General features: G+C 43.7%; 1 protein-coding gene and 1 long non-coding RNA gene across 2 annotated transcripts in view; one reads left to right on the forward strand and one right to left on the reverse strand.

Annotated features, from left to right (window-relative positions):
* LOC117508271 (sodium- and chloride-dependent GABA transporter 2-like) overlaps positions 1-10,576 on the forward strand; it is a 121,175-nt gene extending 110,599 nt beyond the window's left edge. The window contains exon 14 of the mRNA XM_034167955.1: positions 10,284-10,576. Within this exon, the coding sequence (XP_034023846.1) occupies positions 10,284-10,388 (105 nt within the window). The 3' untranslated portion in view covers positions 10,389-10,576. The remainder of the gene's footprint in view (positions 1-10,283) is intronic.
* LOC117508272 lies at positions 1,758-4,817 on the reverse strand. The gene is made up of 2 exons (XR_004560038.1): positions 4,764-4,817; positions 1,758-1,921 (listed from the first exon to the last, which is right to left on the reverse strand). It is a non-coding gene; the product is annotated as an uncharacterized LOC117508272 (long non-coding RNA).
* Positions 10,577-21,962: the final 11,386 nt, after the last annotated feature.

Raw genomic sequence — 21,962 nt, forward strand, 5'->3', positions numbered from 1 at the left:
GGGACGCTGTGCGAAGACGAGCGAACACTGCATAAGAAAATCCGCGCACGTCTCCACACAGCCTCCGTACGGCTCTGGAGGGCTTATGTAAGCTTCAGGGGAAAGTGGGAGGGGTCGTTGAATGACCAGTGGAACGTCACTGTTACGCACAGGGTCGACAGGAGGGAGAGCCGCAGCAGCGCCCTGAGGGCGCGCCTCCACCTGCGCGGCGAGAGCCTCCACCCTGCGGTTAAGGAGGACATTCTGCTCGGTCATTAAATCCAACCGAGCCGTGAAAACGGTGAGGATCCGCTGCAACTCACCGATCATTCCTCCTGCGGGCGCCTGTGCACCCTGTTCTTCCATTGGCCGTTCAACAGCCGGTTGACGCCCCTCGGGATCCATGACGTTGGCCGAGATATCCTGTTGGGAAAGTGTAGGAACACGGACCCACAACAGGGGGCGCAAATGAACGGACAATGGAGAAAGTCAAATCACAAAGTTTTACTGTTGTGAATTCACACAACAAACACAACAGCAGTAACCGAATTCCAATGGTGTCGTGTGGGCAGGCTCGACGATAGGAGACGTCTGTCCGAGTCGAACCGGAACCACCCGATTTCCTCTGCCACCGAACCCCGGGGATACTGGAGCCGCCAAGTCCCAAACCCCAGGTGGCCACTGCCTCCGCTCGTCGGATCCGGTACTGCTGGCAAGGAACAGAAACAGTCAGGTGTGGGTGTGGCTGCACCCAGCAACACACAGGGTGGAAACACCACCTCCACCTCTTGTCAATATGTTGCAGCGGTATCAGATGAAAAGGAGCGCCGTCTTGCACAGCCTCCGCAAAAATGACCGGTTCTCCTGCAAACACTCACAATAACAGATTTATAAATCTCACAAAAAGGCTGAGAGTATTACCTCCTTAGTAGAGCGATATCTCGGCAATGAGGTGGAGATGCCGTCCTGCTGATATACCTCCCTGTTGATTGGATATCAGCTGTCTCAGGTGATGGGTGACAGCTGTCACCCTGGCTGCTCCTGTGAGGCGTCAGCGCCCTCCGGTGCCTGGAGCCTGCACTCCAGGCAGGGCGCCTTCTGGTGGTGGGCCAGCAGTACCTCCTCTTCAGCGGCCCACACAACACTCTTAGTCTTGTCCATCCAAATTGGAAGTCCCAAAAACCAGTTTTATTTGTTGTTATCTATCGTCCACCTGGTCGTTACTGTGAGTTTCTCTGTGAATTTTCAGGCCTTATGTCTGACTTAGTGCTTAGCTCAGAGAAGATAATTATAGTGGGCGATTTTAACATCCACACAGATGCTGAGAATGACAGCCTCAACACTGCATTTAATCTATTATTAGACTCTATTGGCTTTGCTCAAAATGTAAATGAGTCCACCCACCACTTTAATTATATCTTAGATCTTGTTCTGACTTATGGTATGGAAATAGAAGACTTAACAGTATTCCCTGAAAACTCCCTTCTGTCTGATCATTTCTTAATAACATTTACATTTACTCTGATGGACTACCCAGCAGTGGGGAATAAGTTTCATTACACTAGAAGTCTTTCAGAAAGCACTGTAACTAGGTTTAAGGATATGATTCCTTCTTTATGTTCTCTAATGCCATATACCAACACAGTGCAGAGTAGCTACCTAAACTCTGTAAGTGAGATAGAGTATCTCGTCAATAGTTTTACTGTTATGTGTCGGACGCAGCTCGGAGAACCGACCAGCGTTTGAAGGACCCAGTATGAAATAAGCAGAGCACGGTACAAAGGCTAACTGAATTTAATACATAACAGTGATACAAAAAACAACAAAAGAAAGTGCGGTCTGGCGTGGTGCGCTCCCAGCAGCGCTAACGGGCAGGACACCAGAAGCTGTTCGGAGCTAAGGACCCCGCCGACACCCCCCAGGTGGCCGCAACAAACCGAGTCTGTGAAAGAAGGAACCATTATGTGAGTCCACACTCTACACACAGAGAGAACACTTAAAGGTGTACAAACAGCAAACACTTCCTGGCTTGATTACTAATCAGCTTCCCAACCTGCAGGCATGGAACATCCAGTTCACAAAACTCCACTGCAGTGGAAGCCGATACATGACTAACATACAGCTCAATATAATAAAGGTGTGAGGGACACCACATTTACTGACTGTATAAATGTTAGTCACAAAATCTAACGTACCTCAGGAAGTGTGCTGACGAGCGTGAGACCTCACCCCCTCCTCTTTCACAGACCGTGCATCAAACCCTGGACGTTCTCTGCATCCACTGATGATGAGATGGCTCCCGAGACGACGATCTCACCCGTCTGGTCACAAGGTCGAGTCTCTGGCCAATACACACTGTATACTCCAGTCTTAAATGCCACCATGTTCCAATCCATATAGATGCACCTCAGCTGTGAGTCCTGACGAGCCGCAGGTGATCAGGGTGAGGTCCTGATAACCTCAGCAACACAGCCACTCAGTCCCAAATGCAAGCCACCTGGAAGGAAAAACAAAAGACAGAAACAAAAAGGCAGCCAGGCCCCCCAGCCATACAACAGTACCCCACCCTCACGGGAAGCCTCCCGGCGACCACACAAACCTGGCCCAGGAGAAACACCCCCCTCCAGGGACCATGGCTGGAAACCGCATCTGCATTCGTCTTCCAACAGAATGGTTGATGTCCTCTCCTCTGGCTGCATCCTTGCCTTTGTTTCAGTCAGTCACTTAGCACAGGTGTGGCCAGAAGTTCTTAAACCTGTGCGGTCAGCCTTTATCCACCCATGTGCGGTCATTAGTCATAAAACAAAAAAGAAACACAAACAACCAAACCACCCCCCCACCCCCCTCCCCAGGGGACCGTCCTATCAAACCCTGGGATGAGGAGAAAAGAAAAACCCCAAACTTAAGCTTACAAATAAAAGCGCTAAAACACCCCCCCCCCCCCCCCCAAACGACATGTAGGGACCAACACCCCCCAGAGGACTTCCCGCCAGCTCCAGGAGTAATAACCACAGCCGAGGTCCCTCTGGGATCCAACGTCACCCACGGGGACTCCCAGCGCCTCCCAGAGGACCACTGGTCAACCCCAGGAGACGCCTCCCCTCACGACCAACGGACCCAGCCCCGGCCGTCTATGGCTAGATGGACCCACAGCCCTTTTCCCCCCCAGAGGACACCACAGTCAAACCCTGAGGGCGGAAACTGGGGGGAAAACACCCCCCCCCCCCCAGGTGCAGAGGTCACCTGGGAAACGCCCAGCATAACCACACTGCACCACTCCAGCAACGCCAACACTACGGCTCACACGGCTGGAGCCAGAGGAGAAGAGAGGGAACAAAAAGAAAATACCCCAAACCCCCCTCCCCTCCCGGGTGCAGAGGTTACCTGGGAAACGCCCAGCACAACCTAACTGCACCACTCCAGCAACGCCGACACTACGGCTCACACGGCTGGAGTCAGAGGAGAAGAGAGGGCATAACAAAAAAAAAAAAAAAAAAAAAAAAAAAAAAAGAAAGACTAACAGACTGACATAAGGTTGCTCGGGTCCTTTTTTTTTTTTTTTTTTGGCAGAACTGCAGGGTCACGACCCCAGACACTAAATAGTGAAAAACAAAAAATAAAATCCCACACAAAAACCAACTCAAAAAACACCCACACAAAATGAACTAACACAAAACAAATAAGTGATTTATACCGTCAAGCTCAAACAAATGGAACACACCTGTTCCAACTTAAGACCTTGACGGTAATGTGACTCAGTCACCAACAGAGGGAGCCAGAGTGCTAAAAATAAAAAACCCCCTTTGGTGACAGAGAAAACAAACGAGCTGCTTTTCTGTGCGCAGCTGTGAGCAACACACAACCAAAAATGTGATTCAACTAAATAACACCGGCGCTGATACAACAGACGCAGTAGTTATCTTTATCCGGGGAAACGGGGCTACAACTGTAACACAGGAAGCTCAGCGACCCGTGCCACAGAGCTCCGCCGTGCGCGTGCACCCATTACAGACACACTCTTGCAGCTCCCGTTTAAACCTCTTATCCGGTCGGAGCGTGACGCGAAGCCGTCACCAGTCACACTCCACCACGACCCTAGGATAAGGCACAAACACAGGAACACGGCTGCATGAGCGCTCAAATCAGTATTCGGTAATGGGTTCTCCAACGCGCACCATCCGGGCGGAGAGCACCCGCAACTGATCCGGATAACTTCTGAACGTCTGCTGCCGCCTTCCCGACGCGTTACCGTCTCTGCTACCGCTGGGTCCGTGATGTTTGGCCAGAGACTACTGTTATGTGTTGGACGCAGCTCGGAGAACCGACCAGCGTTTGAAGGACCCAGTATGAAATAAGCAGAGCACGGTGCAAAGGCTAACTGAATTTAATACATAACAGTGATACAAAAAACAACAAAAGAAAGTGCGGTCTGGCGTGGTGCGCTCCCAGCAGCGCTAACGGTCCGGAGCCAGAAGCTGTTCGGACCCAAGGACCCCGCCGACACCCCCCAGGTGGCCGCAACAAACCGAGTCTGTGAAAGAAGGAACCATTATGTGAGTCCACACTCTACACACAGAGAGAACACTTAAAGGTGTACAAACAGCAAACACTTCCTGGCTTGATTACTAATCAGCTTCCCAACCTGCAGGCATGGAACATCCAGTTCACAAAACTCCACTGCAGTGGAAGCCGATACATGACTAACATACAGCTCAATATAATAAAGGTGTGAGGGACACCACATTTACTGACTGTATAAATGTTAGTCACAAAATCTAACGTACCTCAGGAAGTGTGCTGACGAGCGTGAGACCTCACCCCCTCCTCTTTCACAGACCGTGCATCAAACCCTGGACGTTCTCTGCATCCACTGATGATGAGATGGCTCCCGAGACGACGATCTCACCCGTCTGGTCACAAGGTCGAGTCTCTGGCCAATACACACTGTATACTCCAGTCTTAAATGCCACCATGTTCCAATCCATATAGATGCACCTCAGCTGTGAGTCCTGAGGAGCCGCAGGTGATCAGGGTGAGGTCCTGATGACCTCAGCAACACAGCCACTCAGTCCCAAATGCAAGCCACCTGGAAGGAAAAACAAAAGACAGAAACAAAAAGGCAGCCAGGCCCCCCAGCCATACAACATTTACATCCTCATTGAAGACAACTTTGGATGCTGTAGCTCCTCTGAAAAAGAGAGCTTTAAATCAGAAGTGCCTGACTCCGTGGTATAACTCACAAACTCGTAGCTTAAAGCAGATAACCCGTAAGTTGGAGAGGAAATGGCATCTCACTAATTTAGAAGATCTTCACTTAGCCTGGAAAAAGAGTCTGTTGCTCTATAAAAAAAGCCCTCCGTAAAGCTAGGACATCTTTCTACTCATCACTAATTGAAGAAAATAAGAACAACCCCAGGTTTCTTTTCAGCACTGTAGCCAGGCTGACAAAGAGTCAGAGCTCTGTTGAGCTGAGTATTACATTAACTTTAACTAGTAATGACTTCATGACTTTCTTTGCTAACAAAATTTTAACTATTAGAGAAAAAATTACTCATAACCATCCCAAAGACGTATCGTTATCTTTGGCTGCTTTCAGTGATGCCGGTATTTGGTTAGACTCTTTCTCTCCGATTGTTCTGTCTGAGTTATTTTCATTAGTTACTTCATCCAAACCATCAACATGTTTATTAGACCCCATTCCTACCAGGCTGCTCAAGGAAGCCCTACCATTATTTAATGCTTCGATCTTAAATATGATCAATCTATCTTTGTTAGTTGGCTATGTACCACAGGCTTTTAAGGTGGCAGTAATTAAACCATTACTTAAAAAGCCATCACTTGACCCAGCTATGTTAGCTAATTATAGGCCAATCTCCAACCTTCCTTTTCTCTCAAAAATTCTTGAAAGGGTAGATGTAAAACAGCTAACTGATCATCTGCAGAGGAATGGTCTATTTGAAGAGTTTCAGTCAGGTTTTAGAATTCATCATAGTACAGAAACAGCATTAGTGAAGGTTACAAATGATCTTCTTATGGCCTCGGACAGTGGACTCATCTCTGTGCTTGTTCTGTTAGACCTCAGTGCTGCTTTTGATACTGTTGACCATAAAATTTTATTACAGAGATTAGAGCATGCCATAGGTATTAAAGGCACTGCGCTGCGGTGGTTTGAATCATATTTGTCTAATAGATTACAATTTGTTCATGTAAATGGGGAATCTTCTTCACAGACTAAAGTTAATTATGGAGTTCCACAAGGTTCTGTGCTAGGACCAATTTTATTCACTTTATACATGCTTCCCTTAGGCAGTATTATTAGACGGTATTGCTTAAATTTTCATTGTTACGCAGATGATACCCAGCTTTATCTATCCATGAAGCCAGAGGACACACACCAATTAGCTAAACTGCAGGATTGTCTTACAGACATAAAGACATGGATGACCTCTAATTTCCTGCTTTTAAACTCAGATAAAACAGAAGTTATTGTACTTGGCCCCACAAATCTTAGAAACATGGTGTCTAACCAGATCCTTACTCTGGATGGCATTACCCTGACCTCTAGTAATACTGTGAGAAATCTTGGAGTCATTTTTGATCAGGATATGTCATTCAAAGCGCATATTAAACAAATATGTAGGACTGCTTTTTTGCATTTACGCAATATCTCTAAAATTAGAAAGGTCTTGTCTCAGAGTGATGCTCAAAAACTAATTCATGCATTTATTTCCTCTAGGCTGAACTATTGTAATTCATTATTATCAGGTTGTCCTAAAAGTTCCCTAAAAAGCCTTCAGTTAATTCAAAATGCTGCAGCTAGAGTACTAACGGGGACTAGAAGGAGAGAGCATATCTCACCCATATTGGCCTCTCTTCATTGGCTTCCTGTTAATTCTAGAATAGAATTTAAAATTCTTCTTCTTACTTATAAGGTTTTGAATAATCAGGTCCCATCTTATCTTAGGGACCTCGTAGTACCATATCACCCCAATAGAGCGCTTCGCTCTCAGACTGCAGGCTTACTTGTAGTTCCTAGGGTTTGTAAGAGTAGAATGGGAGGCAGAGCCTTCAGCTTTCAGGCTCCTCTCCTGTTGAACCAGCTCCCAATTCAGATCAGGGAGACAGACACCCTCTCTACTTTTAAGATTAGGCTTAAAACTTTCCTTTTTGCTAAAGCTTATAGTTAGGGCTGGATCAGGTGACCCTGAACCATCCCTTAGTTATGCTGCTATAGACGTAGACTGCTGGGGGGTTCCCATGATGCACTGTTTCTTTCTCTTTTTGCTCTGTATGCACCACTCTGCATTTAATCATTAGTGATCGATCTCTGCTCCCCTCCACAGCATGTCTTTTTCCTGGTTCTCTCCCTCAGCCCCAACCAGTCCCAGCAGAAGACTGCCCCTCCCTGAGCCTGGTTCTGCTGGAGGTTTCTTCCTGTTAAAAGGGAGTTTTTCTTTCCCACTGTAGCCAAGTGCTTGCTCACAGGGGGTCGTTTTGACCGTTGGGGTTTTACATAATTATTGTATGGCCTTGCCTTACAATATAAAGCGCCTTGGGGCAACTGTTTGTTGTGATTTGGCGCTATATAAAAAAAAAATTGATTGATTGATTGATTATTTAATTTCCTCCCAATCACTACACCTTTGCCAGATTATTGTCTTTGTACACTTTCCAGTGCCCTTCACAGTCCTGAGTTTTTGTTATGCACTGTTCCAAATCCTGCTCTGTATTCTTCGACCATGCCTCATCCCTGATGTCGGTGTTTGCTTGTGCCTCTGAACTCTGCTCGTTTATGACTGTGTCTCTGCCAAATCCTGTTAGTATTTCTGCTGTGCTGACTGACCACGTGTACCGAAACAAAGCCTGGAATAAAGACCATGATTTCTCTTCCACCAAAGCCTAGTCTGGGAGTTTGCATTGTGGGTCCAGCCACTCCGGTTGCCGGGCAGCCACCCACCCTGACAATCAGAGCACAGCTCGTCTGAACGATTATAACGTGATGTTATCATAAACATACTTTTACAGTTACTAATAAGAAGGAATGAACATGCAACTGTTTTACCAAGCTATTACAATATAAACATGACAAATAATTACCTTCTTAGACAGTTCCAGACAGTTCTAGATGGTTAACCTTTCATATTTCATATTTCTTTTTTTTTTATCTTATATTTTATCTTATTTTGACACATATGTTATATTTTATCTTAACATTTTATCTCTTCTTAATGTTGCACCATTGTACCGAAGCAAATTCCTAGTCTTTGAATCCTGTTCACTGGCAAAGGCAATAAATTTCTTCTGATTCTGATTCTGAAATGCGTTCTCCACCACATTAAGGGTGCGCATGCGAGAGAGACAGAAAAGCTACAGCTGGAGCGGTCCGCTGTGATTCCGGAAGTGATTAGAGACATTTTCAACAGCCAACTCTGACATAAAATGATTAATCAGCTATGAAATAATTATTTTATATATCCAGTGTCCAGTGCACAACGCGTGGCATCCAGTGGAACAAAGCGTCCAGCTGGGAACACAGGGGGTGGGATCGTCATGATGATGTGCGTGTAAGTGCGCGGATCAAAGTCATGCAAGTGTCAGGGCACCTTTGCACACATATTTAGTCATACGTTTACATATACTGTGGTGTGTAAAGCATGCAGGATATATATATCAGAACAATTATGGAAGCAATCCCATGACCTTCATGCTGTGAGGCAACAGTAGTAACCCCTAAGTCTCCTATGGAAGGTTGCGACAGACCCAAAGCCTGTGCGCGCGCGAAAGAGCGATTCTGCAGAAATAAATGGACAAACACAAAGTTCAAAGTGGGATTACGGTGTGAAAATGACTGTATTTAAAGCCAGGGAAAAAATAAAGCCAGCAAGCCACGGATGGAAAGGAAGTTAGTGAGAAGGAGCACAGAGGCATCTGTCCAGGAATGTAGAACAGCAGCACACCCACAAAAGAACGATTTTGCAGAAATCAATGGACAAACACAAAGTTAAAAATGGGATCACAATGTGTGTGTTTAAAGCCGCAGAAGAAATAAAGCCAGCAAGCTGCTGAGCCAGCAAGGAGCACAAAGGTGGCTGTCCAGGAACCCTTGGTTCGGTTCCAGCTGGTCTGGTGCATTACAGGTGAACAGCAGCCTGGCATGCACTGCACAACCACGGGACTGTACTGGAGCGTCTATTTTTGAACTGCATTTAAAAATGTTGCATCTTTAAATGATGCTGTGAATTGAAAACCCACACTTTAAAAGGACCAAACCCGTGCGCCAACGTCGCGTTATCATGGCTCTATCATGGCGCTACGTGGTTTAGCGTGGCTGATGAGAGCCATTCGGGGCTCTAATGAGATTTTGGTCATGGTTCACTAGAGGCTGCCACGTGGCACATGCGGAGTAGTACAGAGAGGCACACACACTGCTAAGATGCATACCTTAGTAGTGGATACGTCATAGACAAAAATGTGGGTCATTCTTCGAATAATCGCTGACACACCCATGCGTGGCTCATTATTCATGGATTATTATTTGGTGGGACAGAGGCTTAAATCATCACTGCTGCAAAGTTGCATTTTCCCAGTTGGAAAATATCTTAACATAGTGACTGATAAAATTTATGGCTTATGGCATTTTTGCCCTGTATTGAACAATGAAAAGCATCTCCAATAAGGTCTGTCACAAACATGATCCCTGCACAGTCTAATCTGTAGCAAACATGGGGAGAACATCCAAACTCCACACAGAAAGATCAAGGAGGGAAGTGATCCAAGGACCTTCTTGCTGTGAGGCAACAGTGCCAGTCACAGCCTCAAATTGTGGAAAGAAATGTTTTGCACCCCCCCCCCCTCCCCCCGCCATGGCAGAAGACTGGAAAAATCTGATTTTCTTTCTTGATTTAAGTTCTATTTAACAGTAATTAAAGATTATTTGTTTATTGATCTTGTACTGCGTAAAATATAACAACATAATAGACAGGTGTAAAAGTGGCATTGTTCTTTGCTCTAATTTATTAGTACAACTAAAGCAGATAGTCACCCCACTGAGTGTGGTCTGCTTAAGGTTTCTACCAAAACTCAAAAACCACAGAGCTTTTCTCATCACACTTCTCATCACATAAGTGATTGGACCTGTATACATAAATTTGATTGAACTGAACAATCACTCAACAATAAAATTACTGTGAAACCCTGAGTAAATTCAGGCCATATTTCTTTTAAATTGATCAAAATATTTTCTGAAAGTAAGTAGAAAGTTTGAATGTGTTTAATTTAATCTCATATTTTTCTCCACTTGTTAGCGTTTCCATGTGCTGTGCCAGCCTGACTGCTCACTGACCCAAAGGAAAGAAACCGAGCTGGAGCAAATGACAGGAGAAACTTTGATCAAACCCATCACCAACTGATATAAAAAATTAAGTGATCATTATCAGAATTTCTGATGGTTTTATGTGTTGAGCAATGACAGTGTTGCTAGTTTTACTGCAGTTATCAGTTTTTTACCCCTTAGCCAAAACAGACCATGGAAGGAGAGCTGTTTATTTTACCCTTTGCCGTCCAGGTGGACACTCTATATTTTTATCTGTCCATTGGTGTGAACACTGTTTTTGACAGAAAATGTTGTACTTTTTAAAACATAATTCTATATTATAATATTGAAGTGGCCTCTGTGTGCATGTGTATGGCTTTGATCATGCAAAGAACAGGGAGAGCTGACATTTGCTGTTTGGTATACTTATGTATTTTGGTCAAGGATGAATGCTGCAAAAACAAAAAGTTGATAGGACAAATATTTTTGGAGAAATTAGTAATTTATTTAACCATTAAATAATGGACATTGTGCTGCAATGCACCATGGGAGTTTAGAGTTTTGAGGTTTAAAATGTTATTGTGGCTTATGTTAGTTTCACAGTGTTGTTAGTGTTTTTATTGTGTTGTTATTGTGTTTTTGCTGTTCAATTGGTTTATTCAGTTTAGCTAAGTGTTATGTTGCTGTTACCATGAGTGAAATGTGTAGTGGTTTAAATGTCTTCCACCACCCCTTGTTTTTGTCAAATTAAAAGCACCTGCTTACAGCAGCTGTACATGCGTGCATGTAAATTCAAACTGTGAAGAGCTGACATTTGTTGTTTGGTAGGCTTATGTATTTTGGGTCAAGGGTGAATGCTGCAAAAACAGAGCATTGATAGGACTAATATTTTTGGAGAAGCCACCGATATTAGCTAACAACATTGAACAATGGATGTTGCTGAGTACTTTCTGGACTCATGTTATTCAAGCAGAGGGCGGTAAGTCATTTATATATTCAAAGTGTGAGTGTGGTGAGTGATTTTATTTAGTAAATTCAATGTAAGTACATGATATAATTGTAAATATGTTAAAATACATGGATGACACAAGAAAGTGAAAACATTTCCATTGTGGTCCATTTAAAAATCAAGTGACAAAATAGAAGTAAAAATAAAATAATAGTCATAATATATGATAACAAAAACCTAAACAATTTATAAATAAATTAATACAGGAAATTAACATAAAATCACATAATTAACAGGAAATAAAAGCGTTGAGTTCCTCTTCTAAAAATTGCTGAGGGCTAAAGTTCTAAAAACATTCTAGCATCACATACCATTCCAACTCATTATGCAAGCTTTGCTTAATTTATTGCCAGCCTTGAAAAATGTCAGCTACATGTTTTATAAACACTACCCAATCTAGAGTCCATGGATCCATGGGCAACACGCTAATCTATATTATAATAACCAAATGGCCTCTGTGTACGTGTGTGTGTGCATGTGTATGGCTTCCATCACGGCAAAACCGGGGAGAGGTGACGTTTGCTTCGGGGAGAGCTGACATTTGCTCTCCCCGAAGTTTGATCATGGTTTGATTATGCATTTTGGGTCCAGGTTGAATGCTGCGAAAACAGAAATTTGATAGGACTAATATTTGTTTGAGAAAATACTGATTGTAGCTAACCAGTGAACAATGGACATTGTGCTGCAATGCACCATGGGAGTTCAGGGTTTGTTATTATGGTTCATGTTCTTAGTGTTATTGATTTATTGTGTTTTTGTAGTTCAATTGGTTTATTCTGTTTAGTTAAGTGGTATGTTGCTGTTACCTTGAGTGATTTAAGTGTCATGTTGGTACCATAAGTGAAATATGTAGTGCATTAAATGTCTTCTACCGCTGCCTTTATTTGTCAAACTAAAAGCATCTGCTTACAGCAGGTGTGCGTGCGTGTGTGTGTGTAGGTGTGTGTGTGTGTGTGTGTGTGTGTGTGTGTGTGTGTGTGTGCATGCGTGCATGCGTGCATGCCTGCCTGCCTGTGTGCAGTTTTGCTCACACACAAACAGTGGAGACGTGGCATTTGCCGTTTGGTTTATGTATTCTGGGTCAAAGATGAATGGCGCCTAAATGGAACACTGAGAGGACTAATATTTTTAGAGAAGCTACATATATTAGCTAATAACGCTGAGCAATGAACAGTCATATTTACATTCTTGACTCACAAGCCAATCCAGCAGGGGGCAGTAAATCATTTATATATTAAAGGTATGAGTGCATGTGAGCGTGATTTTATTTAGTAAAGCTGCATTTACACATAGGCAAGACGCGTTACAAATGTCATATTTGCATCATTCTTGGCACATTCCTGACATTCTTAACGTGACAACGCAATATTAATAGGTTTCTTAATAGTGCGTGTTGGTGTGTGATATTCGTGATTTTCATGGAGCATGTTTTTGGCTGTCAAAAAATCTTCCATGAATGTCATGCACCACCCTCATTTCGCCTCATGTCGTGGAGGTTGCAACTGAGCATGTTGATCCGTCTTGATTAGTGGTGATCCTTAATAGAGCATGGCAGTGTTCTTCTCTGACGTGCGCACAATTAAACCCTGCTGCACCGCATTCAGTTCCATTGCTGCAGTATGCTGAAGAACAATGATGCCAAGTCGGCTAAACGTCTCATTCCTATGCTCCGTAGCATGCTTCTGCAGGTGTTCCACCTGCTGCATGTGCCCAATGTTTGGGAAAACGAGCGAGACGAGAGCTGCATGGAGCTACACATCTGGCTCTCTCTGTCTCCTCCTCCTGTCTGCCCAACTAAGCATGCAATCACAAAGTTCTTCGCTGTAGCTGTTGAGGAGAAAACTGGAGCGATCTGAATTGTTCAGCAGCTGATGGTTGGGTGAATATGCGTGTGTGTATGAAGACAATTCGCCTCATTCACAACGTGACAGAACTTAACGATGCGCTGTTATGCGCAACAGCGTGCAACAATGTGGAACATTATTCTTGACCCTGCCGACCTAAGCCTGCTTATCTAGTAAACATTTTTCCTCCACAGAGTTGTGTACCTGCGTTGTGCATTTGCGTCCGGCCTGTCCTGCCTTTCCAGCCTGATAGTGACATGCCGTCATTATGTATAAACGCAGCATTAGTCTAATGTAAGTACATATTTTGTAAAGACATTAAAAATACATGGATGACACAAGAAAGTATAAACACATTTCCATTGTTGTCCATTTAAAAATCAAATGACAAAATAGAAATAATAATAATATAATAACAATAATTGTTATGTGTCGGACGCGGTCGGAGCACCGACCCAGCGTTTGACAGGACCCAGCATAAAATAAGCAGAGCACGGTTCAAAAGATAACAGAATTTAATAATCATAGTGAGTTTAGTGATAAACAACCAAAAATGTCCGCGGTCTGGTGAGGTGAAAACACGGCGCGCTCTCAGCAGCGCAAACGGTCCAGAGCCACAGCATTTCGGACCCAGGGACCCCGCCGACACCCCCCAGGTGGCCGCGACAAACTGAGTCTGTGAAGAAAGAAAACATGAGGTGAGTCCAACACTCTCCACCCAGAGAGACACAGCTCAAAGGTGCACACAATCAGCAAACACTTCCTGGCTTAAATATATATCAGCTTCTCACCCTGCAGGCACGGAACAACTCAGTTCAAATCTCCACTGCAGCAGAAGCTGATTAGACAATTAGCATAACGTGACAGCTCAATAACACAAGGTGTGAGGGACACCAAATCCACTGTCATTACTTCATAAAAGTCACCAAAACCAAATTACCTCAGGAAGTGTGCTGAAGAGCGTGAGACCTCACCCAATCCTCCTTCACAGACTGTGGCGTCAAACCTGGAGCGATCTCTGCGTCCGTGATGGTGAGATTGTTCTCCCGACGCCGATCTCACACGTCTGCTGACAAGGTCCAGTCTCTGGCCATCACACACTGTGCATTCAAGGTTTAAGTGCAGCAATCTCTGATCAAGACAGAATACACCACAGCTGTGAGCCCTGATGACCTGCACGTGAAAACAAGCCTCAGGTGTTCAGGGTGAGGTCCTAATACTCAGCCACTCAGTCCTGAATGCATACCACCTGGTGGGAGAAACAGAAAACAAAAACCAAGCCAGCCAAACACCCCAGCACATAACAAATAATAATAAAAATAATAGTGTGTATATGTGAACCTAAACAATTTATAAATACATTAAGACAGTAAATTAACTTTAAAAAATATGTAATTAGCAGGAAATAAAAAGGTTTAGTTCTTCAAAAAACTGTTGAGATCTAAGGTTCGAAAAACATTCTGGAAACCCACACCGTTCCAACTCATTCTTGAAACTACACAATTTATAACTTCCCTTGCAAAAATGCCAGCTACCTATTTTACAAACACTACCCAATGTTGTGCTCGTGGATCCCCATGGGCAACATTCGTTCTTTTTAAGCACTTTGTGATAAACACAGATGTTCAAAGTTAAATGATTAAAGTTCTCATTCCAGATTTTGGTCTTGTATGACACAAGATGAGTAGGTGACGTCACACAACAATGTTTTGCATTATTTTATATCATTTAAATGGCCTTATCTGTGCCCCTTCAGTTACAGTATTTTTTATTGTTGGAATAGTATCTTTTGATCAAGCAGGGCTGGCAGGTGTCACATACATTACAAATTAAATAATTTTGCAAAACATCCTCGGTTCAAATCCCAGCCTGACTGGAAAATCACTAAATGCCCTTGGGCAAGGTCTTTAATCCCCTATTGATCCCAGTGTGTAGTGAGCGCCTTGTATGTCAGCACCAGTGTCTGATGCAGATGGAAAAGTGCTATATAAATGCAGTCCATTTACCAATTACCATTTATACACATTGTTCAATGATTACTCCCTGTCAGGACTGGACGAGGGCAGGACACAAATGCAGGCTCGACAAAAGGAAATATACTTAAAGGGTGGTTTATTCAGGCTAGGGATCGTTAACAGCAAGGCAGTCCACGGAGCAAAAGTACTTGACAAGGATTAAGCTAAAGACGTGGTCCAAAAAACAAGCAAGGTCAAAACACGAGCAAACAGGTATGTCAGAGCAGAGGCAAAAAACAGGATCCAGAACACAAAACAGAGTCCAAAAACAAGGCTAGGCAAAACAAGAACGACACAAGAGGCTGGTAAGTGAGTGAATCAACGAACGAGCGGGGAAGAAGTGAACAGACGCAGGTTAAATAGGGACAGGTGTTAATCAGGAAATGAGGTGCACGTGAAGGAGGAAAGGCCTGGAAAGGGGGGCGTGGTCAGGTGACAGCTAAGAGGCCAATGATGCAGAAGGGCGGTGACAAATGGGTAAGAGAATGACAGATGAAGGGGCGTGGCTGACTGAGAGGACAAAGTGCAGGTGCGGAACAGAGTGCAGTGATCCGGAAAAGACTGTGGAAACAATGAGAGACTGACAAGCAGGAGCAAGAGAAAGGTGATTAGATACAAACATGACAATAAGAGATAGTACAAAGAAAACCACCCTAACTTGAACAAAACTGAAAAGCATACAGGAACGTGATAAGTGAATCATGGGAATTAATACAATAAACCTACTAAGAACAGACAGAAGAACTACAAGAAAACAAAACTGAAAACCAAAACCAGAAATACCCAAATACTTAACAGAAGAGAGAACAGTAACATAAGCAAACAAACACTAAATGCTGAAACATAAAAACAGACTGTGGATAAACTAGAATGGAACTAAAACATAGCTGTAAAGTAACAAAGAAAGAAAGTGACAAAGCAATATGAGAACATTGAATAAACGTGAAGAAAGAGGCAATAACAAAACAAGACTAAAACATAACTGAGGTGAAAAGTAACAAAGGAAGAAAGTGACTAAGCAAAAATCAGAACATGGAAAAAAAAAACCACATGAAGAAAAAGGTAATTAACAAAACGAGGCTGATGCCAAAGGAACAGAACTAAATGAAGAAGGGACATATGGGCTGAAGCCTGGAAACGGCCGGGACATGACACTCCCTGATTCATGGGGATATTCAGTGTGAAGACTGTCTAATTGGTGTTGTTAAGGGACACATTAAATATTCAGTTTCAATGTTCTGATCAGTACGATGATCATTATATCCCCTTCTCACATAACATGATTGAAGCCAGCTGGAACATGAAGGACGAATTGCATGCCACTTGTGAAAAATTGGAGCTGCCTCAAATGCCTCGTAAGCTGTCGCCACAACCATTAGCACACACCAAAACAACAAAAGACATGCGGCCAAAAGACAGCAAGTGCCCTGCAATTCCAAATTCCAGGTGCCACACACGAACATCCAACACCACTCACTGGATACTTAGAAAAGGCAGGGCTACTCGCGCTCCCAGCATGAGAGTGGAGTGCAGATGACCACATTCGAGCTGTCTGTGAAAACTGACACACACACACACACACACACACACACACACACACACACACACACACACACACACACACACACACACACACACACACACACACACACACACACACACCATGAATCCAACATTGGCAGCTGTGGCTGAGGGTCCTGAAGTCCGGTTGCTGTCCACCATAGTGCGATGCTGGAACAGCTGACCACTGTGTACTGCAAATCAGGTGGTGAAATTGTAGTTTACATGACAGACAGAAAGAGTGGAGATGAAATAAAACAAATACGGCTAAAGGCGTGAACTCATTCATGTGTGATCGCTTTGCTCATATGCTTTGCTGTGGACATACAGTGCCTGTCAGCTGACCGCTGACTGTCAGCTGGTTGTGACCCTGAACACAAGGTATTAAATTAAAAATAAACACACCAGACAGCTGCAGGACAAAAAAATAATAATACATACATAAAATAAAAATCACAGAATAAAAGAACAGAGAGTGAGCCTCTTTTTCTGTGAGCTGACGACGTCCGCAGACAAAGGTGGGCGTGTCCCTATGACTGGCAGCTGTTCAGATATCTGTGCTCGCAAGTCACAGCTGGAGAACACCTGTAGAGGCTTGTAGAATATGACCTCACATAATTTTACCCTTGAAGTGCGGACGTTAGCTTGCTGTCCTCATGTGGAAATAAATTAAAACAAATATTGTTTCAGCTGACCATTGCGTCAGCGCACCACAATAAATATCATGCCATGCAGAACATGTCCTCACGGGATGCCACTGCGAGGTGTGTGTATCTGCAGGATTTCCCCACATTGTAATAAGTAAAACACATATTACATTTGCAACATGGTCACCAGCAGATCACTGCGCGCTGGACACGGCACGTGGACTGATTCTTCACAAGACGAGAGCTGGCTCTTCATGAGACGAGAGCCTGGCTGATGTCTTCATAAGAAGAGCGCATCAGGTAATTCATGGAAAACATAAAAGGGAGAACAGTAATCCACGTCATTTCATTACTTCCTCGTGTATGTCAAAGCTAGGGGTGGGACCACTGACTGTGTTGATTGTGTTATTCTGAATCATTCCACCAGGTGATTTCACTGATTAATAGTAGAGAAGCTTGAATGTTCTACTGGACAGGGTTGCTTGACGCAAGGACATTTTGGTTCTAATCGCAGAAGCTTCCTCAGCTAAAATTCTTGCTCTGGTAGTCTGACTTCTGTCTTTACTCTTGCAGAGAAGAATAACAGATCAAATCTTCATTAATTGACTTGTTCTCGACTAATGCGCCACATACGTATTCCATGATAGGCATCTTCGCCAATGATATAAGTGACGATTGTGTGATAGCTGCGGTGAGGAATGAAGGTCCTAAAAACGAAACCCCGCTTTGTAATCAAACGCAACATGAAGGCATTTGTTGAACAGGCATTTCTTCACGACTTATATGACCTTGATTGGGATCGAATTGAACTATGTAACGATGTACAGATTGCATGGGAGCTCTTCCATGAAGGTTTCTCTGCTCTTGATGACAAGCACGCTCCCCTCAGGAGGTATAAAGTCAAAGTGAGGGGTTTATGCCTGAGCTATCTGACCTTTTGCGAAAAAGAAATCTGGCTTGGGCTATGGCCAGAAACACTGGGTCTGAGGCTGATTAGCTTACGTTCAGGAGACTCAGAAATCATTTTACTTTTCTGATCAAAAAAGCCAAATCTGACTTTTATCTCTCAACAATAACAGAAAATTTAATGACCCCAAAAAATTCTGGAAGGTGATTAAATCCATCTCAGCCAATAAGAATCATAGCGACCTCCCACCTAGTATTGTTTATAATGACACCAGTATACGTGATAGGGCTTCCATGCTTGACTGCTTTAGTAAGCGTTTTATCGCCTCTGGTTCCCTGTTTTCTAACCCCCCTCCCCCCAACTGTTTTACCAGCCTCAGGTCCAGTGCCCCCTGTTCCAGATAATGGTCACATACCTGTTGGTCAGCCTTTTTGTTTCACATTGTTCACAGTGGAAGAAGTCCATAGAGTGCTCCTTTCTCTGGATATATAAAATCTGCTGGCCTAGATGGTTTAGAATCTTGGTTTTTAAAATTAGCTGCTGATTTAATTGCTAAACCTATCCAATGTATTTTCAATCTCATAATCACCAATAATTGTATCCCTGCAATTTGGAAGGTCGCTCATGTTCACCTGTTTGAATAACTATCGATCTATTTCCAAGTTGTGCATTTTGTCAAAGGTCCTTGAGAGGCTGATAACTGATCACCTGAAGGACTTTCTCCAAAACAAAACACATTATCTCTCCATATCCATCCAGTTTCAGGAAGCAACACAGTACAATCACAGCCTCCCTAAAAGTCACAAACAACATTATAGAATCATTGGACAAGAAACAATTTTGTACATCTCTTTGTTGAGCTCTCTCAGGCCTTTGACACTGTGGATCATTCCATCTTGAAACAATGATTGTTGAATATTGGTCTGTCAAAGCAAGCAGTGGGCTGGTTTGCGAACTATCTGTCTGACAGAATGCAATGGGGACAAAGCGTGTCTCAGACCCCCTCCCCGGTTAAGGCTGGGTTTCAACTGTTTCACATACAATGCTTCCTTCACTCCCCTCTCAAACCATTTATTTTCTCTGGCTAAGATTTAACTTCCTTGTCCTCAAACATGTGGTTAGTGTCTTTAAGGTGGAGATGAACTGCAAACTGAGGTCCACCGGTGCCCTCTCTGCAGTACTGGTATAGCCTTTTGTGCAACGGCTGCTTAGTCTCACCTATTTAGTGTTTGTTACAGTTTTCCTGACATCTGATAGAATACGAGGGCTGTCAATAAAGTAACGGTCCTTTTTATTTTTTTCAAAAACTATATGGATTTCATTCATATGTTTTTACGTCAGACATGCTTGAACCCTCGTGCGCATGCGTGAGTGAGCACTCCTTGTGGGAGGAGTCGTCCAGCCCCTCGTCGGAATTCCTTTGTCTGAGAAGTTGCTGAGAGACTGGCGCGTTGTTTGATCAAAATTTTTTCTAAACCTGTGAGACACATCGAAGTGGACACGGTTCGAAAAATTAAGCTGGTTTTCAGTGAAAATTTTAATGGCTGATGAGAGATTTTGAGGTGATTCTGTCGCTTTAAGGACTTCCCACGGTGCGAGACGTCGCTCAGCGCTCTCAGCCGCCGTCGTCAGCCTGTTCAAGCTGAAAACCTCCACATTTCAGGCTCTATTGATCCAGGACGTCGTGAGAGAACAAAGAAGTTTCAGAAGAAGTCGGTTTCAGCATTTTATCCGGATATCTCACCCGTGTTGGCCTCTCTTCATTGGCTTCCTGTTAATTCTAGAATAGAATTTAAAATTCTTCTTCTTACTTATAAGGTTTTGAATAATCAGGTCCCATCTTATCTTAGGGACCTCGTAGTACCATATTACCCCATTAGAGCGCTTCGCTCTCAGACTGCAGGCTTACTTGTAGTTCCTAGGGTTTGTAAGAGTTGAATGGGAGGCAGAGCCTTCAGCTTTCAGGCTCCTCTCCTGTGGAACCAGCTCCCAATTCAGATCAGGGAGACAGATACCCTCTCTACTTTTAAGATTAGGCTTAAAACTTTCCTTTTCGCTAAGGCTTATAGTTAGGGCTGGATCAGGTGACCCTGGACTATCCCTTGGTTATGCTGCTTTAGACGTAGACTGTGGGGGGGTTCCCATGATGCACTGTTTCTTTCTCTTTTTGCTCTGTATGCATCACTCCGCATTTAATCATTAGTGATCGATCTCTGCCCCCTTCCACAGCATGTCTTTTTCCTGGTTCTTTCCCTCGGCCCCAGCCAGTCTCAGCAGAAGACTGCTCCTCCCTGAGCCTGGTTCTGCTGGAGGTTTCTTCCTGTTAAAAGGGAGTTTTTCCTTCCCACTGTAGCCAGGTGCTTGCTCACAGGGGGTCGTTTTGACCGTTGGGGTTTTTCATAATTATTGTGTGGCCTTGCCTTACAATATAAAGCGCCTTGGGGCAACTGCTTGTTGTGATTTGGCGCTATATAAAAAAAGGTTGATTGATTGATTGATATTTCACTGTTAAAGGAGATTTTTTTAATGAAAGACGTGCGGACGGGTCCGCGCGTCGGGACGCAGCCGCCGCGACGCTCCGCCACAGGAAAAACACCTCTGTTGAAAGCCTTAAGGACAAGTTGGAACATGTCCTGCCTGTTAAACAGTTTCTCATATACTCACTCCATTGAAAGCCATCAAAAGCCGCCTGGATTTTACAAATGGTTATCAACACGGAGGTGTTTTTCCTGTGCCGCCTAAGAGAGCCACTCTCTCTTCCAACATCACACAGGATTTACGGAGGGTGTAAAGTAGGTAAAGTAGTGTACTTTGTGCACTATGAAATTCAAGAGCATTGCCAAGCAAGCATGAGCTGCTATGTCTCTCCCTGAGACCTTTTTATCTTCCTCGAGTGTTTGGAAATATTTTAATCTGTATAGTTTATGTCTCTCCTCGTGATAATGCGGTGCAGGCAGCAGCTCAAATTGCTGACTGTGTTTATCATCAGGTGCAGCGCACACCTGGGGCCACCATTTTTGTTCTTGGAGATTTTAATCACTGCATACTGGAAATGTCTCTCCCTGGCTTTGAACAGTATGTTAAATGTGCCACTCGAGATAACAAGGTTTTAGACAAATGCTATGGAAACATTAAAAATTCATATTGTTCTAGAATGAAGCCTCCGCTGTCAAATTCTGATCATAATACAGTCCATTTAATTCTTACATACAAGACTGTGTTCAAGAGAATGAAACCTCAGACAAAGACTGTGTCTACATGGTCACAGGATTGTGTGGAGATACTTGAGTTCATTCCTCTGTACAAACTGGAATCTGACACTTTTCAGATGTGCGCCGATTCATAAGACCGATGCCACTCTGCGTGATTCTGGCTATGTGTGACGGGGGCATTAATTTCTTCCACTTACTGCTGCGTTGAGGAGAAAAATCTCAGTGCTGAGCTGCATAAAGCTGCATAACTCAATGTAGTAGGTACGCCACAATGCGCAACTCTACGTTTGCACTGGTGTGAAAGGGGCTTTATTATGAGTTGGATAATTAGCAAGGATAAGATAGTCCTCAGTCAGAATGCCGGATTTTCATTCAAAATCCTGTGGAATTGTTTTGCTTTAAATGGCAACATTCTATGAAAAAAAAAAAACAATCCAGGAGTCTTGCTTCCTACAGTATTTGCATATGAAGAAATGT

Source organism: Thalassophryne amazonica, chromosome 4 (genome assembly GCF_902500255.1).
Source record: "Thalassophryne amazonica chromosome 4, fThaAma1.1, whole genome shotgun sequence".
Taxonomy (NCBI): Eukaryota; Metazoa; Chordata; class Actinopteri; order Batrachoidiformes; family Batrachoididae; genus Thalassophryne; species Thalassophryne amazonica.